Source organism: Cyprinodon tularosa, unplaced genomic scaffold (genome assembly GCF_016077235.1).
Source record: "Cyprinodon tularosa strain WSP-4 unplaced genomic scaffold, ASM1607723v1 ctg226, whole genome shotgun sequence".
NCBI lineage: Eukaryota > Metazoa > Chordata > Actinopteri > Cyprinodontiformes > Cyprinodontidae > Cyprinodon > Cyprinodon tularosa.
Genome location: NW_024038844.1, coordinates 136,536 through 162,028, shown reverse-complemented (window position 1 = coordinate 162,028; position 25,493 = coordinate 136,536). Strand labels below are relative to the sequence as shown.

At 36.0% G+C, this 25,493-nt stretch overlaps 1 protein-coding gene across 2 annotated transcripts in view; it reads left to right on the top strand.

The window, feature by feature from the left end:
* The window catches only part of LOC119784453 (E3 ubiquitin-protein ligase SMURF2-like), a 98,747-nt gene that overhangs the window by 38,226 nt on the left and 35,028 nt on the right, over window positions 1-25,493 (top strand). For both annotated transcript variants that reach the window (XM_038286505.1, XM_038286504.1), the window contains exons 2-8: window positions 3,741-3,779; window positions 5,119-5,227; window positions 14,746-14,879; window positions 20,101-20,166; window positions 21,710-21,794; window positions 22,122-22,205; window positions 24,822-25,033. In XM_038286505.1, coding sequence (XP_038142433.1) covers window positions 3,741-3,779; window positions 5,119-5,227; window positions 14,746-14,879; window positions 20,101-20,166; window positions 21,710-21,794; window positions 22,122-22,205; window positions 24,822-25,033 — 729 coding nt within the window. The remainder of the gene's footprint in view (window positions 1-3,740; window positions 3,780-5,118; window positions 5,228-14,745; window positions 14,880-20,100; window positions 20,167-21,709; window positions 21,795-22,121; window positions 22,206-24,821; window positions 25,034-25,493) is intronic.

Below are 25,493 nucleotides of genomic sequence, written 5' to 3'. Positions count from 1 at the left end.
TAGAGAGCATTAAAGGAAGAAATAAAGACTGCAATAGTCTGAGGGAGATTGGATGAAACAGGCGTTGTTCTCAGCTATGCTCTCGTCTTGTTCCTCTCTTAGTTGAAAGCTATTGTATGCTGTCAGTGTAACGAACCCTCTGTGGATTTGCTTCGTACAGGAAGGAATGCTTGTCTAATCAATATTTTAGACAAAGAAACTCCTCTAACCTTTAAAAGAGACGTAGCAGAACCATTTCACTGAAATCCACATTTTGTTTTAAAGTGAGTGATTGAGCCAGTAAAGTGAAGAGGGTGTTTTGATATATATATCGAAATGCTGTCTGAAGAGAAAAATTACATATCTTAAGGTGATTTTGTTTTCTTTATTGAAAGCTGATGAATCTTTCTGCATGAACAGAGTATAATTTGTAATTTTAGATAAGTTGTCAAATACATTTCATTGCATGGCAAGGTCATTATGAACGGACATCCTATATGCTGGTAGTTTATAACTCAACTAGCTGATTAACAATCATTTTCCACCTAAACCTATACACAGACACTTCTCACTCCTGTTCAGAGCATTCATTGCAAATAGCAGTTTGTCTATATGTTTCTTAGTATTTAAATATACACTGCAAAAACTGATCTAAGATTCAGTAAAAGTTTCTTAAAATAAGTGTTTATGTTTAATTTTAACAAGTAAATATGATTTGCCATTGGAATTAGTATGCTGTCCTTTAAGATGATTAGATTTGCCTGTGGAATAAGATGAACGGAGTAGATTTTTTTCTTATTGTACAAATAAATCTTATCAAATTTGGAGATTGTCTTATCTAATTGTTCAAAATAATTCACTTATCTCAGGAAAATTTGATTTATGTTAATTTTTTTAAAGAGTAAACACCTCTGATATTTTAATTTGGCATCTCCTCTGTGGCGGACTCCATAATCCTCACCTTTTTTTAGGTTTCCTTTTGCATTGATGGATTAAATCAATGGAATCGCCAATGTCCTGTATGCAGCTTTAATGCTAATATTGACCCATAATATTGTATATCCCTTTTATAAACTTTTTGATAACCGAGTTTGTTAGGTAGTTTATTTTATTTATTTTTTAATATTTTTTAATTTTGTATTTTATTTTTGTATTTTTATTTTTTTTTTAGGTAGTTTTGGGCAACATATCTGTTTATCTATTTAGATGTTTTTAAAAGGAGATACAAGATGGGTCTCTGTCTGTCTCTCTCTCTGATATAATCCCTATATATATATATATACAGGTGCTGGTCATAAAATTAGAATATCGTGAAAAAGTAGATTGATTTCAGTAATTCCATTTAAAAAGTGAAACTTGTATATTATATTCATACATTACATACAAACTCATATATTTCAGATGTTTATTTTGTTTAATTTTGATGATTACAAATGACAACAAATGAAAATCTCAAATTCATCATATCAGAAAATTAGAATATTGTGAAAAGGTTCAAAATTGATGGCCCCTGGTGCCACACTCTAATCAGCTAATTAACTCAAACCACCTGCAAAAGCCTTTAAATGGTCTTTCAGTCTAGTTCTATAGGCTACACAATCATGGGGAAGACTGCTGACTTGACAGTTGTCCAAAAGACGACCATCGACACCTTGCACAAGGAGGGCAAGACACAAAAGGTCATCGCTAAAGAGGCTGGCTGTTCACAGAGCTCAGTGTCCAAGCACATTAATAGAGAGGCGAAGGGAAGGAAAAGATGTGGTCGAAAAAAGTGTACAAGCAAGAGAGATAACCGGACCCTGGAGAGGATTGTGAAACAAAACCCATTCAAAAATGTGGGGGAGATTCACCAAGAGTGGACTGCAGCTGGAGTGAGTGCTTCAAGAACCACCACACACAGACGTATGAAAGACATGGGTTTCTGCTGTCGCATTCCTTGTGTCAAGCCACTCTTGAACCACAGACAGCGTCAGAAGCGTCTTGCCTGGGCTGAAGAGAAACAGGACTGGACTGCTGGTGAGTGGTCCAAAGTCATGTTCTCTGATGAAAGTAAATTTTGCATTTCCTTTGGAAATCAAGGTCCCAGAGTCTGGAGGAAAAGAAGAGAGGCACTTCATCCACGTTGCTTGAAGTCCAGTGTAAAGTTTCCACAGTCAGTGATGGTTTGGGGTGCCATGTCATCTGCTGGTGTTGGTCCATTGTGTTTTCTGAGGTCCAGGGTCAACGCAGCCACATACCAGGAAGTTTTAGAGCACTTCATGCTTCCTGCAGCTGACCAACTTTTTGGAGATGCAGATTTCATTTTCCAACAGGACTTGGCACCTGCACACAGTGCCAAAGCTACCAGTACCTGGTTGAAGGACCATGGTATCCCTGTTCTTAATTGGCCAGCAAACTCTCCTGACCTTAACCCCATAGAAAATCTATGGGGTATTGTGAAGAAGAAGATGCAATACACCAGACCCAACAATTCAGAAGAGCTAAAAGCCACTATTAGAGCAACCTGGGCTATCATAACACCTGAGCAGTGCCACAGACTGATCGACTCCATGCCACGCCGCATTGCTGCAGTAATACAGGCCAAAGGAGGCCCAACTAAATACTGAGTGCTGTACATGCTCATACTTTTCATGTTCATACTTTTCAGTTGGCCAACATTTCTATAAATCCTTTGTTTTTATTGGTCTTCAGTAATATTCTAATTTTCTGATATGATGAATTTGAGATTTTCATTTGTTGTCATTTGTAATCATCAAAATTAAACAAAATAAACATCTGAAATATATGAGTTTGGATGTAATGTATGAATATAATATACAAGTTTCACTTTTTAAATGGAATTACTGAAATCAATCTACTTTTTCATGATATTCTAATTTTATGACCAGCACCTGTATATATATATATATATATATATATATATATATATATATATATATATATATATATATATATATATATATATATATATATATATATATATATATATATGCTTTTTGTGTTCTAATTATTCTTGAGACCTGTATTTTTCTTTCTCTTCAGGGTTTGTCTGTGCTAAGCTTTCTATTGCTCCGCCTCCCTCCATTCAGATAAAAACATGTTGCAATGTTATTTTTGGTCCATATAGCCCAGCCCTAGAGTTTCGTACTCATAGCCCTGATCTCCACCTTTTAGGATGAATTAAACTTAAGACTTCAAGCCAAGCCTTAAAGAATTGTAAGAAATTCACATAAGCATTATCCTAAGCCTTGTTGAAAGCCTTCCTAAAATAGGTGAGGCTGTTATAGCTGTAAGGGTGGGCCCACATCATAAATAAACCACATATAGCTATCTTGTACAGACGGATAAAAAACAAAACAAAAAAACAATTGTCATGCTTTATTAACTTGCAGCTTTACTTGTAATGTAATGGCAGCTAGAGGAGCCTTCAAACAAATAATGAGCAAACTTCTAATCTGGTTTGATAAGCTGTGCAAACTAAAACAGGCTGTGACTAACAAAAACAAACAAAACCAATTAGCTCTGTGCTACACAAGCCAATAGCTTTCAGCTGATGAAATGGCAGACAGTAGACCAACAGCAGATGTTGGTAGTTAAGTTTCATCTGGGACTCTGATGGTGGTCATTTGATAAAACCCTAATTGAGACTCTACCTGGCATCAGTTAAGGACGTCTCTATTTTCCTTTTGATGCGTGTCTGATGTGTGGGTATTATATTGCTTCTCACGTTAACATTTGTCTATTTCTTTTTTATTTCCTAGTCCTCTGTGCAAAGAACCTGGCCAAGAAAGACTTCTTTCGTAAGTAAAAATATTTTTTTTTTATTTCAATCCCTTTCTTTTGCTTTGCCTTTTAGATTAATATTTTGTTTGAGGGGTTTAACTAACAGTTTTTGAGTATTTAAATATCTCAAAAAGGTGCTTAAAATACAAATGTAGGCAAATTTGTTGCGTATTTAAACCTTATTGGAGGAGGGCATCAACATAAAACATTTGGAGTCTGTTTTGTCACACGTTTGTCATTAAGGATTATATTTTAAATCCTGAATATTTTCAGAATTGCCTCTTTGTATAATTATTTTTCTTACTGCTGAAACCATCTTTGTCACTAAGTTATTAAGCCGGTTGTCTCCGAGAACACGAGTTTGGTTTGTTGGGGTTTAACCATACAACATAGACTCATAGATGTAGGGTATTTCCAGTTCTTATAATGAGCTAGACAAGTTTATCATGTGAGACGTACTTGTCCCCCAGCTACCTATGCATTCATGTACCATCAGACCATAAAATAGACTGTATTATCATGTTTCAAGCTAAACAGGTTTTTCATTTCCACATATAGTAGTAGTATCTTAGCGGTGTAAATTCTTCCCACAACAAAAACAATACATGTGAGAACATGCTCTTTTAGAAACTGAAAGTTTGAATCATCTCTCTCTAAAATGACATAAGGTTTTTACTTTAAATCAGACCCTTATATTAGGAAATACTACAGGGGAAGAAAAACTAAGTATGTTTATATAAAGGTGGGAAAATAATCCCACTATTAGAAATATGTTTTAAGTCAAACTAACCATAGTGAGACAGATTTCTCTAAAAGATAGCTGTAAACTGAGCTTATTTTGATGACTGTGTCACTTTTTCTTCTGGCTTTTAGGTTAGACAGAGAACTTTTACTTATCTATGACTTCCTGTTTCCATTGCTAATTTATGTGACGTGACACGTATGGCCATTCCTCATACTTCAGAATGGATAAGACATGATAATAGAGAGCGTGCCATTCAAATAAGGCAGATGAGAGTTGATCTTGATAAGCCAGGAAACGGCTCTCCAGAATCAACATGCACATATCTACAGTCAGATCAATAATTACAAGGTAAAAACTGAGCCGTTAGAAGCTTTTCTGCACAAGGATTTAAGTTTTTCATGCCACCAGTCAAAAGGAGCAGGATGGTTTAAAAAAAAAAAAAAAAATCTAGATTCTCTTTAACTCATCTTTCTATTTTGTTTTCATCAAATAGACATTGTGGGAAAGGTTTGTATTATGATTCATGTTCTTCTCCTCTTTTAAAAGCCTGAAAGGATAATTTAATAACTTTGTTTGCTCATTAAATAAAACCGTTTTATTGTGCTTTGCAGGTTTGCCAGATCCTTTCGCTAAAGTGGTAGTGGACGGTTCTGGACAATGCCACTCAACAGATACTGTGAGAAATACTCTTGATCCAAAGTGGAATCAGCACTATGATCTGTAAGTACTTTAAAAAAGATGTAGATTTGATGCTGTGTTTACTTTTTTCTAGAATCTATATTTGGGTGTCTGCTTAAAATATTTTTTTTGTTGTTTGTTTCATTTTTCATCAATATGCAAACATTAAATGAAACATTAACACAAAACTAGAGATAGACCTGCCAGATTAGTTCCTTCTGTCCAAGTAATGCAAATAAAAAAGAAGTTTCTACAATTACATAGAAATAATACAATACAACACTAATAAGAATAATGGAGTATTTTTTCTTATACCTTTACAAAACAAATTTTTGCTGACAAACTTCTGTAATTTTTGTGTTTATCTGAAGATGCATATATACCGTTTAATGGAAAGAACATTTCTTGATATAATTTTAAGACAACTGTTTAATCTTTAATATATTTTAATCATGGTCATGTTATCAATTTTTAAATCATTTATTCTAACTATATAGGAGCCTTTCTGGTTGTTGAAAGTTTAATTCAATTAGAAATAACATTATCCGGTGGTTAAATTTTATACAGTTCAAAATTACTCTCTCATCCCTTTTATTAAAAAAGGCCAGGTTTACCACAGTAAGATCAGTTTAAACAGTTTTTAGCATCTTCTGTCAGCAATTAGGGCAGCTAGCATGACTTTAAGAGCAATCTAATCTATGTACCGTATTTTCCAGACTATAAGCTGCTATTTTTTTCCCACGCTTTGAACCATGCAGCTTATAAGAAGGTGCAGCTTTTCTATTGATTTTGCCTAACCCCCAGAAGGGCAAGCCAAAGTTGGAAATGAAAGACCAAGAAGCTAATTTTCATTTAGCCCAAGAAAATGCTAGCAGCATGCACAAAGGAGAACAAATGTTCCGAATTCACACATTTTGAAATTTATTTGCCGTATTAAAGAGACTGGGGTGTACTGAGGTGTGCTCTATAGTCCGGAAAATATGGTATATTCCCTGTCAAGGATGTATTTAATTGTAAGAGTTAGGGATGGAACGGTTCATGAAAACCGTCCGAACCGTTCGGTTCGACTGTCTCGGTTCGATTTGCTTGTGTTGCGTTCGGTTCATGCGCGGCTCCTTTTTCTCATAGGCGAAGTGTTTACACTCCAGAGCAGAAGGTGGCGGTACTGCGACCAAAGCCAACCACCAGTAGTAAACAAGAAGAAGAAGCAAAGCAGCGTAGCCGGGTGTAGCAGGGAAAAAAAATCAGTTGTTGTGGAGAATTGTGTGGGTATGGCGAGTGGGAAAGAACAGGAGTTGGAAGACGCGCCAGCAGCACTTTATAGATCTGCTGTATGGGACCACTTTGCATTTAGAGTGACCTACGATGATGGCGGAAAGAAAGTTGTGGATAAAAGTTTAACAGTTTGCAAGCATTGTGCAACGCGTTTTGTTTATGCTAACAGCAACATGACCAACATGTCAGTCCCACATACTCCGTCAGCGCTCCGCTCTGCCCCGCTGCGCTCCAGACCGCCTGCACAAAGCAAAGCCTACAGCCTCCGCCCCCGTCCACTCCGCTCTGAGTTCCTTGGAGATCGTAGAGGGCATGCACGAGATGATTAAATTCAAAGCAGCAAAACATGCAGAAATGATCCAGGGTTTCCGCCGATCATTAAAAATAATTACAATACATTAATTTTTTTGGATTTTTTTCATTAATTTCATAAATTTTTATGGGATTTCGGTGTATCAATCAACATATACCGAACCAAACTGAAAACCGTGACCACGGAACCGTTAACCGAACCAAACCGTGGATTTTGTGAACCGTTCCACCCCTAGTAAGAGTATGATACTGAAAATTGTAGCTTTTCAAGAATGTGTCATGAATTTGATTCCTCAACTGCGTAAAAGCATTGTAAAGTAAAACTGTTTACCTCTATTTAACTGTGGCAGGTAAATAAGGCTCTGCTCATTAAGCAGAGCCATGTAGCTGTGTCTTGTGTTGTGATTTCACTGAATTATTAATAGAGAGTCTGAGATGCTAGTCACCGACTTCGGTCTGAAGAGCATAAAAATGTCATATTCGGGTTGGTTATTTCTTAAAGCATCTCTTTCATCTTCCCCTTCTATGTCAACTATAGCAACATTGGCTAGAACAATGTTATAACGTTTGAATTTTTTTTTTTTACCCTCTTAAACTGCAAAACTTAGAGGTTACTATTAAATTAAAAATGTACGGCTGTCCTCTGACCAGTGTCTGAGGAATTAAAACTTGGACGCCACCTTTCTGTGTCAAAGAAACGCCCTTCTATAAACCTGGTGAGCTGTTTTACGTGACAGAACAACATCCTGTGGAGTGACATTTTAGACATTCCTTTCCTCTGATCTCGCATGAGACTTATTGTATTTGCGAGAGAAAATGACCTGGTCATGCACGTATGGCACTTTTTTATGTCTAAAAAACACAAATTCCTTCAAGTTTTGATGGAGATTAATTTGCGGAAAATGTTTGGTAGGAGCTATAATTATTCTGGTGTTGGTATTTTGTACTCAAATGATCAATATCCTTCATAAGATTTATTTCTTAACAGTTTTTTCTGCAAGTCTTTATAGTCTTTAAAATAAATTTATTGGACAGGTGTTGTGTCAAGTCTTATAAGTGCAGAAATATTCACTTTATTTATGTTTTATCTATGTTCAACCAATTTTCTTTATCTTGAGTTTATTGCTTTTAACCAAGAAGTATTTTATTTTTTACCTACAGACTAAATGTACCATCATTAATAAATATAAGGGGGGGTATTTTACCTTCTTTCTTTAGCTTCAGTTCTTGGAGTAGGTTAGGTTACTTCATTTTAATGTGGAAATTGACCACACTATTTGTTGTATAGTGTATCTTCCAATATTGTGGAGCTTACAGATCAGACCAAACTACTACTTAAGGCAGTTCAAAGTTAATATAGTGTATTTAAATGTACAGAAAATAGTTAAAACTCCGATGGGAAATGTAAAAACATCCTGAAAAATGTATGGGAACCAGCACACTGGTTGTGAGAGCCAAAAAAAAAACAAAAAAAACAAATGTATTTATATATGAGATGAGCTAAAACCCTGCTGACGGAGTCATAGTTACGTAAATATAGCCATGTGCTTACGACTTCATATTGATTGTAGATGTTTATGCTGTTTTAAGTTTACTTTTTAAAACCACTCTGACATTTTAAAATGTTTCTTTCAAGCTCAGATCTCTACCCGCTTTACATAATTATCAATTCCACCCCCCCCCCCTTAACTCCCCACCCTCTCGCTTTCCCCACAAGCGACCCTTGGCCTTTTCCTCTGGTTCAGGAAATGGCTAACATGCCACAGAAAGCAGATGGGAGTGTGGGCTTGGCAGATTGCCTCCTCACCACACCCCCATCAGCAACCTCCAGCTTTTTGGGGTGGAATCCTTTTCCACAAGCCACAGATACTTATGGCCTTCGCTGTATTATGAATACCCTGCAAATATGTATATGCAGTATGATTTTTTTTTTCTTTTCTTTTTTAAATATTTGTTTAGGGGAAAAACAACTCTGTAAAGTATATCAATGTTTCATGTGGAGAAAAGGCTACTATTTTAAATCTGATTGGATATAAATGGTATTATCTTGTTTTTATTGTAGATGTCATTGTTTTACTTATTTTATAGAATTTTCAGCATAATTGTTCATGTTTTGTTGTTGCCTCTTCCTTCTTATAAAGGCTTTTCTATTGTGGAGACATTCTGAGAATAAACATGGTATTTTATGAAATATGGATTTAATAGGACATACCAGGACAAATGAGCAGAATAATGGTTATATGCGGATGATCCATCCTTTTGTTTTCCTTTTCATTCACATATCACTGACTGAACGGTGCTGGAAGGGATGTTTGAATTTAAAGATAGTGTTTTAAAGGGCTTAAACAATTAATCAGATTATTCGTGATTAATTGATGAGTGAAATAATTGTCAACTAATTCAGAAATTAATTTGTCATTAACTGGAGTCTAGAGACTGTGAAACATGCCTTTAGTGGACAGAGCGACCCACTTAGAAAAAAAGTAAAAAGTATAATTTAAAAAAATTAATTAAAGTAAAAGTATTAAAGTAGATTAAAAAGTGTAAAAAAAATAAATAAATAAAAAAAAAGTCAACATTTTGCATTTAAGATCAAAAAAACGTATATGTTCTATCCAGAACTTCTCAAGTGGAAACAATTTAGGTTCACCTGGTTTAATTCCATAAAAGATCTTCTTTAAGGAACTTTTGTCTGTCTGATTATTAATCGAATAATCGAAAAAATAATCGACATATTAATCGATTGGCGATATAATCGTTAGTTGCAGCCCTAATATTTTATAATCAGCCCCTGCTTGAACAGATTCCACGGAGCTGTCTGGTCTGCTTCTAGGTCTTCACAGAACAGCTTCATGTAAACTAAAGATAAATTTCACATGGTTGAACAAATTGGTGGCAGATAGATTTCACAACTTTCTTTTCCTAAAAATGGTCTCTCAGGTTTGAAATGAATGTAGTGGTCAACAATTCGACTCTCTCAGCTACAGTAGGGTGACCATATTTTCATTTGGGAAAACCAGGACACCTTGGAGCGGGGGGGGGTTGCTTGAAAGAACAAATGTCTCATCATCGGGAATTGCTCCGTGATCAGAGGAAATGTTACGTGGCGCAGAACAGTGGTGAAATTTTGAAGTTCAGTTTAATATAATACAACTCTGTGAATAGTTCCGTCTGAAATGAATGAAAATAGTTGTTTTAATGGTTATAGAGTCAGATATGTGGCGGTAATGTTTGATTTATCTAAAGGTTTTTATCTGTTACTGTGTAAATGGGTTTGGCTGGAATTTAAGGACAGATTCTAATAGATCTGCAGAGTGGGAACTATAAATCTGATAGGAGTTTAATTTTTCTATTGTTGTTTTGCACAATATGCTTAACTAAGTATTTTTTGTTGTTGAATATTAGAGATTTTGCAGATATATTTTTATACATACATTGTTTAGATTTACTTATGTATTTCTAACCCTTTTATAGTATAGAAAATCCCTTTATTGTCCCACAATGGGCAAATTTACAGCAGCAGAAAGATTATTGAAAATGGTCTCACAAATGTGGACCTTAGAAAAGTGTATAAGAATAACATAATAGGGAAGAGTTAAAACATAAAAAATAAAATTCTGTAAAGTGTTTTAACAATATAAAACTGGAGAATAAATAACCAATATGCAACTATGGACATTTTTACAGTATTGGATATTTGAAAATAGCAGCAACATCAGAGATGTGCAGAATGACAGCAGCATGTTATTTAACTGACTAAGGTTTCTATCATTACATTTGATTTTATTTGTTCCTGCTCCCGGTGGTTGGAACCTTTATTCCACTCTGGATTCTTGTGAGTGTAGTCTTTGTTCGCTTTAACTTTTTTTAAAATAAATAAATAAACAAACAGTTTTGAAAACCTCGGTATTCATTCCTTTCCTGCTTTGTGTGTCAACGTTCACGGTTGCTAAGCAACAGAGCATACGCCGGTAAAACCCACTGAAGGGAGGACCTGTTCGAATTTACAGACAAAACTCTTCCGGCCTCCTTATTTTCAAGGACTTCGAAGGATCCAGTCTAGGTAGACCGCTTCCTTGGAGGATGCAGCCCAGGTTTTCAGAACAGAGCCTTCTGATTAAGAGCAGGGCTGCCCGCACTGACGCGGCTCAGGGATTACGTCACACGGAGCGTCGTGCGCAGTGAAATCAGGACCTTTCCCCACTTTCTAAAAAAAAACCCGGGGCGCCCGGGACAGGACGTGAAATACGGATATGTCCCGGGAAATACGGACGTTTGGTCACCCTAAGCTACAGTCCTGCTTCAATGCTGCCTCTTTAGCTTCATTAATTTATTCTTCCAGCATTATTCGGCAATAGTCGAGCATATTTCCACATTGTGATAAAGTTTATCCTGAGGAGATAATGTTAACATATGAAATGTGGCATATTTCCAGTGTATGATCTAGAATTGTTTTCCCAACGAGAACTTGAGTAGCTGCATGTATATTTCTTTAAGATAAATAGGGCTGCAACTAAAAATTATTTTGCTAATCATTTAATCTGATTTAATTTAATTTATTGATTCATAATCCGATAGCAAAAGGCCACTTAAATGTTCTTTTACAGTATTAAACCAGGTGAAACTAAAATGTTTCCACTTGAATAGTTTTGATTAGATCATATTGACAGATGAAACAGTTTTCTTAAATGCTCAGTATTTATATAATTTTTTACAATTATGGTATAGTTGCTTCTCTGATTAATCGATCACTAAATTAATTGACCATTATTTCAATAATCTATGAATCAGGATTAATCTAATTAATTGTTTCAGCTCTAAAGATAAGACATTGACTAAAGTCAAATGAAGCTTAAGCTCATCAGAAAAGGAAACATTAAATTCTATTGCTGTCCTAGTTTAATCATCAAATCATCAGAAAAAGCAAAAGAATCCTTAGTTGACAAGCCTAGCCTCAGTATAAACAAGAATGTATTTATTACTTTATATGAATCCTTTATTTAATTTTAGTCTGGTAATAATGAAGAAAGATGGATGTACTGAATTGTCCCTTTGGGATTAATGTCATATTTTTTAACTGAATTGTAAGGAAAAATTGTTGTTACAATAAATATTTATATTCATCAGCAATAATTTTTTGGAATGCTTTTTAGAATCCAAGTTATATATTTGACCTGTTTGAGTACATTTTTTTTTGTAATAGTTATCCAGTCCTGAGGGAAATTACTTGCTGTCCCTGATACTCAGGGTCTTACAGACAGGTCTGAGGAAAGGGTGAATTTACTGCTATATTTGAGGATTGATTTCCAACTGATTTTTATTATGAAAAGATTTAGATCTGGAATAGTAGTTTTTTATATTTCCTGTCTTTGTGTTTCTTGGCAAGATATAAACCATATAATCTGAAAGTAGTATATTTAGGAAAACTAATCTGGTTGTTTCCACCTACAGTACTCTTTTTCCTACAGGGTTAGGAAAAAATTATAATCCGCGTTTTTTCATGCTGTTGTAACGTAAAGTAAGAAAGTCAATTTGAAACTCAAAACTACAACAAAAATGTCCTTATCAAGGTTGTTATGATTGTAGCGCATCAGTCAGTATAGAGGGGACCATACAGAAATGTAAAATGCAGGCCTTTGAACTTTCTTTCAGAATTAAGAAATTGCAGCACAGATTTGATCAGGAATGGAAACTAATAAAACATAAATTGTTTGATTAGTTCTATGTTAATATGGTAGGACCATGGCTAGGGATGGAACGGTTTATTAAAACCGTCCGAACCGTTCGGTTCGACTGTCTCGGTTCGATTCACGTGTGTTGCGTTCGGTTCATGCGCTGCTCCTTTTTCTCATAGGCGAAGCGTTTACACTCCAGAGCAGAAGGTGGCGGTACTGCGACCAAAGCCAACCACCAGTAGTAAACAAGAAGAAGAAGCGAAGCAGCGTAGCCGGGTGTAGCAGGAAAAAAAAATCAGTTGTTCTGGAGAATTGTGTGGGTATGGAGAGTGGGAAAGAACCGGAGTTGGAAGACGCGCCAGCAGCACTTTATAGGCCTGCTGTATGGGACCACTTTGCATTTAGAGTGACCTATGATGACGGCGGAAAGAAAGTTGGGGATAAAAACAGTGTGCAAGCATTGTGCAACACGTTTTGTTTATGCTAACAGCAACACTACCAACATGTCGGGCTAACAATCAACATATACCGAACCGAAAACCGTGACCACGAAACTGTGAACCGAACCGTGGATTTTGTGAACCGTTCCACCCCTAGAAGCTAATAAAACATAAATTGTTTGATTAGTTCTATGTTAATATGTTGGGACCATGGCTCACTCCCCCATTTCAAATCTCAACTCAAAATAAATAGTTTAAGCCTGCCTTTTTATCTGAGTCCTATTGATATTGTCATTGCCTTTGTCTAAATCATTGATCTTTGTTTTTTCTTTTAATTTATTTTCATGTATCTTTATAGTATCTAGAAAGGCACCTTCAAATAAAATGTATTACTGTTATTATTATGACTGAAGGATAAATTCAAGATATTTCTGGATGAAAGTGACTCTGTAATTTCGCCATGTTGATATGATAGGATCAGCTTTACAAGCGACATTGAGGCTTTCATTTTTTTCTTTAAACTGTTTTATTTATATTTTTGGTGAACTATGGCTTTTTAAAGAGTTGGAGAGTGTTACAGAGACACGTTAGTGTCTCTGTAACACTCTCTCTAACAGAAATGTGTGTTTACATGTAATGACTATGATTTTTACTATTCTACCACACTTAATTCGAATTGGTTGTAGCTTCATAGCTGTTAAAGCTACATTCGCCTTATCTAAACATTTTAAATTGTCCTTTCCGCTGCTAAAGTGATTGGAGCTAATCTGTGTTGTATCTGTGCAGAGGTGTTTTCACTTTAAAGGTATAGTGGAGGATTTTTGACAATAATAATAAAAAAAAGTCCCTTCTTCACCTAAAAAAAAAAAATCCACATACACCACCCTGTATCCACTCCCGAGAGGGAATGGCAATTAAATGCGTGCAAGAGCGTGCACAAGCCCATCATCACCACAATAATTGACAATTAAGAGGACCACTTATTTTGATGATCGATCCGGAAAAAAGAACATCCTCCACTATACCTTTTAACTTCCTCTGATTTTTGGCTGTTTTTAAAGCTTCTCTCCACCGTTTTATCTGATTTTTTTTTTTTACACCCTTAAACTTGATAACATAAAAAACAACTGTGGTGCTCTTACATGCGATCAGCAAAGTGAAAAGCTGCTTTCTGGCTAATCACAGATGCGATAATGAGGGAATGTGACGTCATGTAATAACCTATACAGAGAAAGAAAAGTTCTGGAAGACGCTAAATTATCCCATTTATTCCTTAACCAGAAATGACTACTTTAAGTGATAATCTGTAAAGTGTTTTAATTTTATCTCTTTGGTTTGAAAGCTCCAGTTTTTTTTAAACCACAATTGTATATGTTTTTATCTCTTATGTGGAAAACCCCTCTCCTCAGACTGACTTTAGGGGGTAATCTAGAGTTCGCATCCTCCTACACTGTAATTAGATTCATATCAGCAAGTGTGAATATGCATTTGAATGTAGTGTGAAATGTGTGTTTACTGAAAGAGCCGTCTAGGCCTCAGTCAGTGGTAGAGCACATCTCAGGGACTTCCTCTGTTCGTCAACCGCGGCGAGACAGGCCTCGGCTTTGCAAACTCTGCACACAAATTAGTAAGATCTTAAGACTCTGCAGGAAGAGGTGCAAGATAAATTGAAGGCTTTATTTTGTTGATGAAAATCCAAATGCATGTTCTTAGAACGAACTCATGTGAACTGAAGAACTTTTCCTTTAAAGATTGTTTTCAAATATAATGTATTTTCTTTTTAATGTCTGCTAAATCACCTTGTCAGCAAACAATTTTTTTAACCTGTTTTTCCCCCCTCCCTATGCTCCTCTTGCAGTTACATTGGAAAGTCAGACTCAATCACAATCAGTGTCTGGAACCACAAGAAGATCCACAAAAAGCAGGGCGCAGGTTTTCTCGGCTGCGTCCGTCTTCTGTCCAACGCCATCAACAGACTCAAAGACACGGGCTGTAAGTACCTGTTTGTATTTCTACCTGCATGTGTCAGTGAAATGAGGTCACTAGTGTCTGGTCCCTTTGTGTCATTTCTGCATGCTCGTGTTGCTCTCTATTCTAAGATACTTGTCAAACCTGTTGGATAAAGAGGCACCTGGCGACTCCTTGGATTTGCAAAACAAATAAATTATTGAACACTAATTATGTGGTTAGATTAGCTTTTTTAGACCTTGTTGCTTTTTGAGAATAGGTGAACTTTGGGGGTTAGACAAAGTGACTCCAACAACGCAGACAAAGGTGTTTGTGAAACAGTCCACTCTTAAAACGCTTTTAAATATGGGACTGGTTAAATTCCACTTTTGCTTTTTTGAATTTATTTGTGGGGGGGAAAAAATAAAACATCTGTTAGCTTTCATTTTGTTCCAACTGGGGTTGCTACTAATGGATTTTCTTCTTAGAAGTTATGAAATTATTTTTAGTGTTATTTATTAAATCACCTGTAAAGAGTTATTCCAATCTCACATTAGCATTTTTTGTTTGCCGCAAAAATTTAATCAAAGTATGAAATAAATGAACAAATAAAAATCTTGTATTTTTAGCCTTCAATATAGGTGATAATACGACTGATTTAGAAATAAAGATGTTCTGTAGTCCACCGTGAGTGCAAATTCAAAGGAGCAAAACAATATTTGCACTTTTAATGCAGTATTAGACCTGGTTTATTAATAGAAATACCCAGAGTGAATACATAAAGTGGGATCAATATATATATATTATAATATAATTTGATAAATAAAAAAAAATGAGGTATACCTTTTAAGTTTGTCATATTTCAATATACAATAAAGGCTGTGATTACAGCATTTGTCACGGACTGACATGATTTCTTTTTCTAAAATGTTACATTTGAAACGTTTTATAAACTTGGTAAAGTAACTGTCGCATGTTTGAACAGGATTCTGTTGTGGGCATTCCTGGAAGTCTGGGGTTAAACTCAACCCACCAATATTTGGCTACTGATCCACCTTGCGAGGGATTAAGCAGTGCTAAACGACAAGAGAGTTTAAACCAGGCATCACCAAACTTGGTCCTCAAGGGCCGCTGTCCTGCAGGTTTTAGAGGTTTCCTTGCTCCAGCACAGCTGATTTTAATTGAAAGCTGATTAACAGGCTATTGCTCTACTGCAATCATTACAATCAGCTGTGCTAAAGCATGGAAACCTCTAAAACCTGCAGGACAGCAGCCCTTGAGGACCAAGTTTGGGGATGCCTGGTTTAAACAGTCTTTGAACTAACTCAGCATTATGGTTCATAATGGGTCTACCAAGCTGTGTAAAAGATGTTTTTGAACACATTAACTCAGTTGCTTGCACATATACCGTAGAAATATCTCTGCTGGACCTCCAGTCAGCTCTAAGAAAGGATGTCATTTCATCAGTTACAGCCATATGCGTTGGTTTTGGTGTATATATCTAGGTTTATTTACATCCTGTACAAAGCTGGCTTTTGTGCAATGCTCGGCTCCCTTTCTGTGTACATATTTTATTTTTATTGGTCTATTGCGCCTACAGTATCAACAAATGCTTGTGTTATTTTAAGGCATTTGTCCTGGTAGCTGCAAAGCAAAGATCCGATGATATTCACACTGCTGCTTTTGCTGATGGTGATTTGCTACAAGGGTTGTCACAATACGACACATTTAACTGGATATCTAGATATCAAGAATAATATTGCACACTCCAGAGAATTTTTGATGTAGAGATAACGGCAAGTACTTAAAGGCATTCAAGAAGAACTCTATTACCTTGAAAAACTCCCATTTTTCCATCACATAATGGAGCTTTCTTCTTCTTCTTTTTTTAATACTTTTGATGAGATTTTTATTAGGGATGCACGATATTGGGATTTTGGCCGATATCCGATATGCCGATATTTTTAAAACTCATGTAGCCGAGAACCGATATCGATACCGATGTTAAAGCTGGACAAAAATAAGTAGTCATTGAAAATAGCAGTTTTGTTATCCATTTCTGACACTTTGAAAAGTAATATACTCAAATATATTTTCATATGCTGATATAAAATTGATTTTTAAAAACGCGGTATCGATCTATTTTACCTTCAAAATCTCCTGAAATTTAATCGTTCTGTTACAAACTCTCGTGATATTTTGCAAATTCTTGTGAGATTTTGTTAGTAAAATAGATCGATACCGCGTCAATATATCAACATATAAAAATATGGCAAAATTTCGTGAATTTTTCAGTTTTAAGGCCGATACAGGCCGATACCGATAGGGGGCCGATTATATCGTGCATCCCTAATTTTTATACATTGCAATATACAACACTAACACAAAACAGGAGAGAATACAATAATAATATGAAGTAATAATAATAATAATAATTGAACTTTATTGATCTCACATTGGAGAAATTTATCTCTGCATTTAACCCATACCCTTGGGGAGCAGTGGGCTGCCATTGTGCGGCGCCCGGGGAGCAGTGTGGGGTTAAGGGTCTTGCTCAGGGACCCAGAGTAATAATTAATTAAAAAAACACAACATTTTTCAGAAGAGAGAGGTCACCAGGGGTGGGGGACAGCAATGCAACATAGAAAAAAATGAAATTACAGACAGATTTTATGTGTACAGGTTACAATGTATGTAGGGATACATAAAGACTCTAACAGGTGGAGTTTCTTTACAGAATTATCAGGTCCTGCCAAACCATACAGCACCAAACCTCAATTACCACCCCGAATGATGAATTAATCATACTTCACTTACTTTAGTATTCCTATAAATGAACAATAATGGAGCTTTCTTAACACAATTACATATACTAAATAGAAACGGTTGCAAATAAATACAAAAAAAAAATACTACTTCCTCTTCTTCCTCAAAAACTTCTTTTTTACAGACTTAAAAACTTCTAAAGACGAGGGAAAAAATATTGATACATTATAATATCACAATATCTTCATATGCTTTTACTCATGAAATATTGCTATATGTCATTGTTATACTACGAAATCCCCCGAAAATTCACAAAATTTTGCCATATTTTATATGTTGATATATTGACGCGGTATCGATCTATTTTACTAACAAAATCTCACAAGAATTTGCAAAATATCACGAGAGTTTGTAACAGAACGATTAAATTTCAGGAGATTTTGAAAGTAAAATAGATCGATACCGCGTTTTTAAAAATCAATTTGATATCAGCATATGAAAATATATTTGAGTATATTATTTTTCAAAGTGTCAGAAATAGATAACAAAACTGCTATTTTCAATGACTACTTATTTTTGTCCAGCTTTAACATCAGTATCGATATCGGTTATCGGCTACATGGGTTTTAAAATATCGGCATATTGGATATCGGCCAAAATCCCAATATCGTGCATCCCTACTGAAAATTATTATTGTGGTTGTCATTTTTTTAAAACTACCTTGAATGAAGACTGCATACATTTAATCAGTGTTCACAGTCTAATTTATCTGATCATATTGTAAAACAACCCCTAAAACCTTCAGAAATTTTTACTAATAACTAATATGTCCAAGTTTAATTTTCTGTCTATTAATTGTTGCCTAAAGCTAGTTTGTTAGAGTTGCCATTTACTGCAAAGCCATCTCATTATCAGTTATACTTTATGTCAGTCGCAGGAAGGGGACCAGGAGAAGTGCTTGATGACAGGCAGGCTGCACATTATCCCTTTGTCCTTTATCCTGCAGACAGACACATCCGTGCTCTCAATAAAATAACCCTCAAAAAACCTTAAGACATTAATAGAATTGCTTTGGTTTTGTCAAAGCTCATTATTTGAATAAATTTTTAACATCTAATGTAAACTCATGCATAGCTCTTTGTTTTTTGTTTCCTTTTTCAGACAGAATATAGTCTTTTTTTTTTTCAAGTTTGGCAGCATTTTGCCTGAGCTCAGTTGTTTACCTTCAGATTCACCAGCATCCACTCATTTCTCCACACAGAGATGTTCATCTTGGAACACGGTGTGAAAAAGCTAAATAAAACCTCTGTCAAATAGCTCGTTTAGGTCTACATATGGGTCCACATTTCCTGTGGCTTAGTTTAGTCTGTAGCAACAGTAAGTTTTTAGCGCTGAGAGGAATCATTTTGGGGAATGCTTGTGGTTAAAGGTCAGTACATTTTCTCTTTTTTCCTCCTCTCTAATTTCAGAAAGAAATCTCATTACCGCTCCTGCCATGTAAGGCTCAGACCATCCCTGTTTAGTCTAGACACATATCCGGAACAGATGCATTTGTGCACACATAAACACATCAACATACATTCACTCTCTCACACACACAACCTATAGGAATGTGTGGGATTTTCATATAAATAAAAACAGCTTTTTCCAAGCATATAAAATGTTTGTGGCAGACCGAAGACGTAAAAAATCCAATCAGTTTTGCTGTTGGATTTCAGAGAACTTTACTTTTTCTCCCTCACTCTTTTTTTGTGTCCTCCACTGGTTCAGCCTCTCCTCCACCGTGTCCCCCCCTCTCATACTCCGCCCCTGTCCATTTATGTCTCTCACTTTTCAGACACACAAACCTGAATGCTCCTTTTAATTTGAATTATTTAGATCGGTAGTACTTACTGCTATTTACTTTGCTCATGAGAAAGTTTGTATCTATCCTACAATAAAACACTCGACCGACCAAACCTCCTCTGGTGACAGAAATGGTTTGACACGCCTTTTCTTTACCAGCAGGTAATAGGACTACACATCTATCTTATAATCTGAATTGTTCAGTATCAGCAAATACTAAAGAAAGTTTAATTTAAAGGCATATTGATAGAGGAAAAATAAGTTTTAGCAACATACGAAACTACATAATTTCGATATAAAAAATGTGAAAAGCTCAGAAACTCTGCCAGGAATGCCCCTGGTAGATGACTCTGAAAACACAAAAGTTTTTGTCGTTATGTCTATGAAACTTCTCCAATATAACATTTATGAATTGTAAAAAAAAAAAAAATCAAAATATTTTTATGTGAAGATACAAGCTGAACAGTTAAATGTGCATTTGACCTGTTTATTATCTCTCCTTCCTCATATTTCGCTCAGATTTGATGACCTTCCTCATTTAGATGAAGCACTACATGGTTAATGTTTAAATATTTGTGCTTCCGTAATGGATTAATAATTGTTTCATTTCAGGTTCCTTTGGAAACACTTTGTAAACTCTTTGTGTCGGTTGCAGATCAGAGACTGGACCTGAACAGGCTGGGCCCCAACGACAACGACACTGTTAGAGGACAGATAGTGGGTAAGGACCACTTATGTTTCACTTATGTGCACTTCTTATTTCAGTTTACGTTATATGAATATGCTTTTAGAAAAGACTGTGTAATTTAAATTGAAGCCACAGTGAATATAGTCAGTAATTTTTTTTTATAGCATCACCGTCTATTAAGGTTCATCATACGATGGAGTATTGGGGCCAGGCAAGAGTTTTTTTCCTTCTATTTCGAGAACAAAGCCTTGAAATTACGACAAAGTCTTAAAATTACAAGAAAAAAGTCAAAAAGAGAATAATCATAAAATTACGAGAAAAAAGTCGCAATATTACAAATATAAAGTCGGAATATTACAAGAATAAAGTCCTAAAATTACAAGAAACATGTTGGATTTTATGAGGACTCTTACAAGAAGAACTTTCTTCCCTAAACTGAGGAATGTCGAGCATCATGTGAATTTATACCTTGGCTCTGGTTTGACAAATAAGCAAAATCTTTTAGCACCAGCATCAACTTGGACAGGATGTCAAAGTGGACTCAGGTTGGTGTTTGGTGGAGCTGGTCGACCATCATATGCTGGTCGGAGCTTCAAGCTTTCTTTCTGAAACTGGTTGTTGTATGATGACTTCATTCTTGTAATGTTACAACTTTTTTCTAGTAATGTTACGACTTTATTCTCAAAATAAAAAAATCTCTAACCCTAATGCTCAGTCGTACCATCATACAGGTTTTCATTTGCTTATACCAAGTCTATTTTTTTCAGTATTTTTAACCCCTCATAATCAGCAACACTCTTTCCTGACCAAAATAAAAATTGGTTTTGCTGCCTGGCTGGGTCCAACAGAACCCTGATACAGAACCTTTTTAGCGGTGCAGTCTGAGCAATAGTGAAACTTGGCGTTGCAGATTAGAGCTGCACAGAACACATCGTGTATGCTCTTTAAAAAGTAAAACTTTATAGATTGGCATGCATTTCTTTTTGAGGAAAAGATTTTGCTTTATATCTTTATCTTTTTGAGTATTTTTTTTTTCTTTATTGTTGCTCATGAGTCATTTTTTTTGTTGCACCTATAGTTTTTGAATGGGCTCTAGAAAATTTCTTTGGCTTTACTTCGGGAAAATGAAAGAATTTTTATTAAGGGTGAAACAATTCATCAGATCATTGAAATAATTGTCAACTAATTTAGTAATCAATTATTAACTAGAGTATAGAAACTCTAAAACCTTCCTGTAGCTTACAGAGCATCCTACTTAGAGCAGTAATTATTCCAATATTGTAAAAATATATATCAATATTTTGCATAAAAAAAACAAAATGTTTTTGACCTGGTTTAATTCTTTAATTATCAGATAGCAAAAAGTTCCTTGAAAATAATTTTTTAATCGATTCACAAAATAATTATTAGTTGCAACTCAAATTTGAACCATATTGCTATTTATGCATCAGTCTCTAACATTTATCTGTTTTAATTTTTTACATTTTACAAATGTAATTGTATTTTCTAATTGAGCAAAGTGGTTTGTAAATGTTCTCCTGTTTTTTTTTTTTTTTTTTTTTTTTTCCCCATGAAGTGAGTCTTCAGTCCAGAGATCGCATTGGATCAGGCGGACCAGTGGTAGACTGCAGTCGTCTGTTTGACAATGATTTACCCGACGGGTCAGTAATAGGCTTTCCTTAGATATTTAATCATCAGAAAAACATTAAACTTTTCTAACTGCTTAAAATAAACCACATGGAAATATCATTAATCCTTTAGCAGAAGAAGAAATGAAATAAAATTAGAAGCAGACCCGTTTTTTCCCCTCCCTTTTTTTAAAATATTTTAAAGAATAATCACCATTTTAAATATCAGAATCTGTGTAATGGTTAAAAAATATCACCTTTTCACTTGTTAGGGTAACTATGCAGTCTGAAGTATTTATTTTTTTTTTATGTTGTGATGGCGATAAGTTTACCGGTGTGTTTTAATGGCTGCATGAACAGGTGGGAGGAGAGGAGGACCGCGTCTGGAAGGATACAGTACCTAAACCACATCACTCGCACCACACAATGGGAGAGACCCACCAGGTACGTACATGCCATATGTATTATTATTTTAGAGATTTTTTTTTAATTTATGTTGACCAAAATGATACATCTAAAATGCATTTGTTTCCCTAATGAACTATAGTAATGCTAAATGTACTTTTCCCACTTCCCTTCATAGAGAGGGGAAATAAAAAACGCTTCCTCTTAAAAGTGCAACAATAACAGTCTGTTTGTAATGAGTGCTGTAGTTTCCTCCGTCCCTCCACCTCCAAAGGGGGTCGTATGTACTCTCACAAAGCAGACATCTATGTTCGCAACTAAAAAAGCCAGCCAGTCAGTCCGGCAGTCCTGCTTTACTCGCTGCAAGATCAGCTGTCGCCTTCCTTCTTGGCCCGTATCAGTGGAGCCATTAGGGAAGCAAACAAATAAACCTCAGCACCTTCTCAGCCGGTTGTACTGTGATCGGTACTGAGAAGTATAGCAAAACCCTTTTTTAAGAGTGAGTAATGGTGAGAAATTGGGTCACAGGGTGAAACAATGAGTGAAAATTTATGGAGAGCAGGTGGGAATAAAAAAAGAAGAGAGTGTTTGATCCATGGATAAAAAAAAATTTGAAGTAAAATTGGGGAACAGGAGAGATCGGTTTGGGTGCAGAAACCAGTGGATGAATGAAAACAGGAGAGAAAAGCGGAGGCAGTGGTGGGGAGAAACGAGCACGGTGATGGAGGAAATGGGTGGGAGAAAAATATGTTTAAAAGATTTCTGAGTCTCAGGCTTTAGATAGCCGAGGCGTCAGCAACTCTGGCCAGACGGTGGTTAGACTGCTATACATACAGACACATAGAATAGCCCATCTCTGTTTGTTTCTTCTTATCACATATCTGTTTTTTTTAAGTAACATGTTGGAACAGGCTGTAGGTCATAAAGATTTTTATTTTGTTTGTTTTTTATCTGACATATATAATATTTGACATCACTGAACACTTAAAAATTTAACACATCTAATCTCTGTCTGGGTTTTTAATGTTTTATATCATTATATGTGTATTAGGGATGGGATGGTTTATGAAAACAGTCCGAACCGTTCGGTTCGACTGTCTCGGTTCAGTTCGCGTGTGTTGCGTTCGGTTCATGCGCTGCTCCATTTTCTCATAGGCGAAGCGTTTACACTCCAGAGCAGAAGGTGGCGGTACTGCGACCAAAGCCAACCACCAGTAGTAAACAAGAAGAAGAAGAAGCGAGGCAGTTTAGCCGGGTGTAGCAGGGAAAAAAATCAGTTGTTGTATGGCGAATGGGAAAGAACAGGAGTTGGGAGACGCGCCAGCAGCACTTTATAGGTCTGCTGTATGGGACCACTTTGCATTTAGAGTGACCTACGATGACGTCGGAAAGAAAGTTGTGGATAAAAGTGCAACACTGTGCAAGCATTGTGCAACACGTTTTGTTTATGCTAACAGCAACATGACCAACATGTCATGCTAACCCCGAAATCCCTCATACTCCGTCAGTCAATCCATTATTTTTTGGGGGATTTTTTCATTAATTTCATTAATTTTTTTGGGATTTCGGCGTAACAATCAACATATACCGAACCGAAAACCGTGACCACAAAACCGTGAATCGAACCGAACCATGGATTTTGTGAACCGTTCCACCCCTAATGTGTATAGATTAGTATCATCAAATAAATTACCCTACCAGTGAGAGCTTTAATGTATGTTGTTTACTTGTATTAAACTGTTTAGTTTCAATGACAGATATAGATAGCATGTTAGCAATCACTTCTCTGTAATTAATTTTGCATCTATCCTGTTAAGGGGAATTAAAACCTAGTTTAAATACAGGTGCTATTAAACTTGTAGGGAAGTCATTTTCAAATGTCAAATCATTCTGGCTTAAACATGTATATAAATGTACTCTTTATCAGACGATATTGTCAGAAAAGCTAGAAAATTTCTATAAAAAAAAAATATACTGTCTTAAAATCTGTTTTTTTTCCTCAGTTTTTTTATGCAGGCCAGTTAGTTATACGTCAGCCTGAACACCTAAATTCAGCAAATCAAATATCAACGGTCATCTGTCAATCAAATGTTTTCAGTCATAGCATCTTTATTCATATGTCGCAGCTAATATACGCAACGGTTGAAATAAGAAATAAGAATCATTTCCTTTCCCATTGAGTTCCGTCTCAGTGTTCACGGGGATGGACTCTTCCACAACATCTTCATCCCCGCTTTCCTCCTCTAAGTAAAATATGTTTGACGGAGGAGACTCATCCACAACCTCCAAAACAAAACTCTCCTCCTCTTGCATGTTTCCGCTGTCCATAGCGTTCCTTGACAGTGTCGTTTCTAAGTCACCAATTTAGTGCTACTTTGTCACAATGGAATTTCCCATTGGGAACCTACTAGCACTAAGTTGCTAACTGGTTAGCAAGATGCTTCAGAGAAACCAGCCACAACCAAACTTGCTTGCAAACTTTCCGCCACAACAACCCTGCCCCCATGTTAAACGACCATCACATTCACTTTATTCACTCGTGTAAAGCGTGCACCACTCGGGAGAATTGGGAAATGCAACAGTTGGAACAGCCGCTTCCCTACGACTTGAAGCCCTTTAAACGCCTAAGTGAACACGCTCTCTTCTCTTTTCCAGGCCAGCTTCAGAGTACTCCAGCCCATCAGGGCGACCACTGAGCTGCGTAGTGGATGAAAACACACCAGTAATGACTCCCGTTAACGGGGCTGTTGCCAGCGGACCTCCAGGCGAACAGAGAAACCAGGAAAGAAGGGTTCGGTCGCAGCGGCATCGTAACTACATGAGTCGAACACATCTGCATACTCCTCCTGATCTGCCTGAGGGCTACGGTAAGAACCAAAGTTATTCCCTAAAACACCTCTTGACTCATCCATGGTTTCAGCGAAATCACAATTACAGGTACATTTAGTGACGTACGTTTCTAATTGTGAGCATATTTTTTGGAAATCTGGTATCTTGTGCATGCTTGTGGCTAGTTCAAAGGCAAATCAAAACAAAATTGCAATATGTTCAACCCTGTTTGTGATGAATTTCTGTATCAGTATGCTCCTAATTTCTACCAAATCTCCTTTCTAATGGCTTGTTAGGATTTTACCAAACTCATCTAAACGCCTCCCTTAAAACTTAATGCTTCACTACAAGGATCGTCTACATTTTCAAATTAGATATTGATAGCAAGGAAAATATCTAAACTTGATGCCCTTTTCGATACCATGGAAATAAAGATGACAAATAACCAAAGGCATAAAAACATTTTTATTAACATGAAAAACTCACCATTTTCAATCT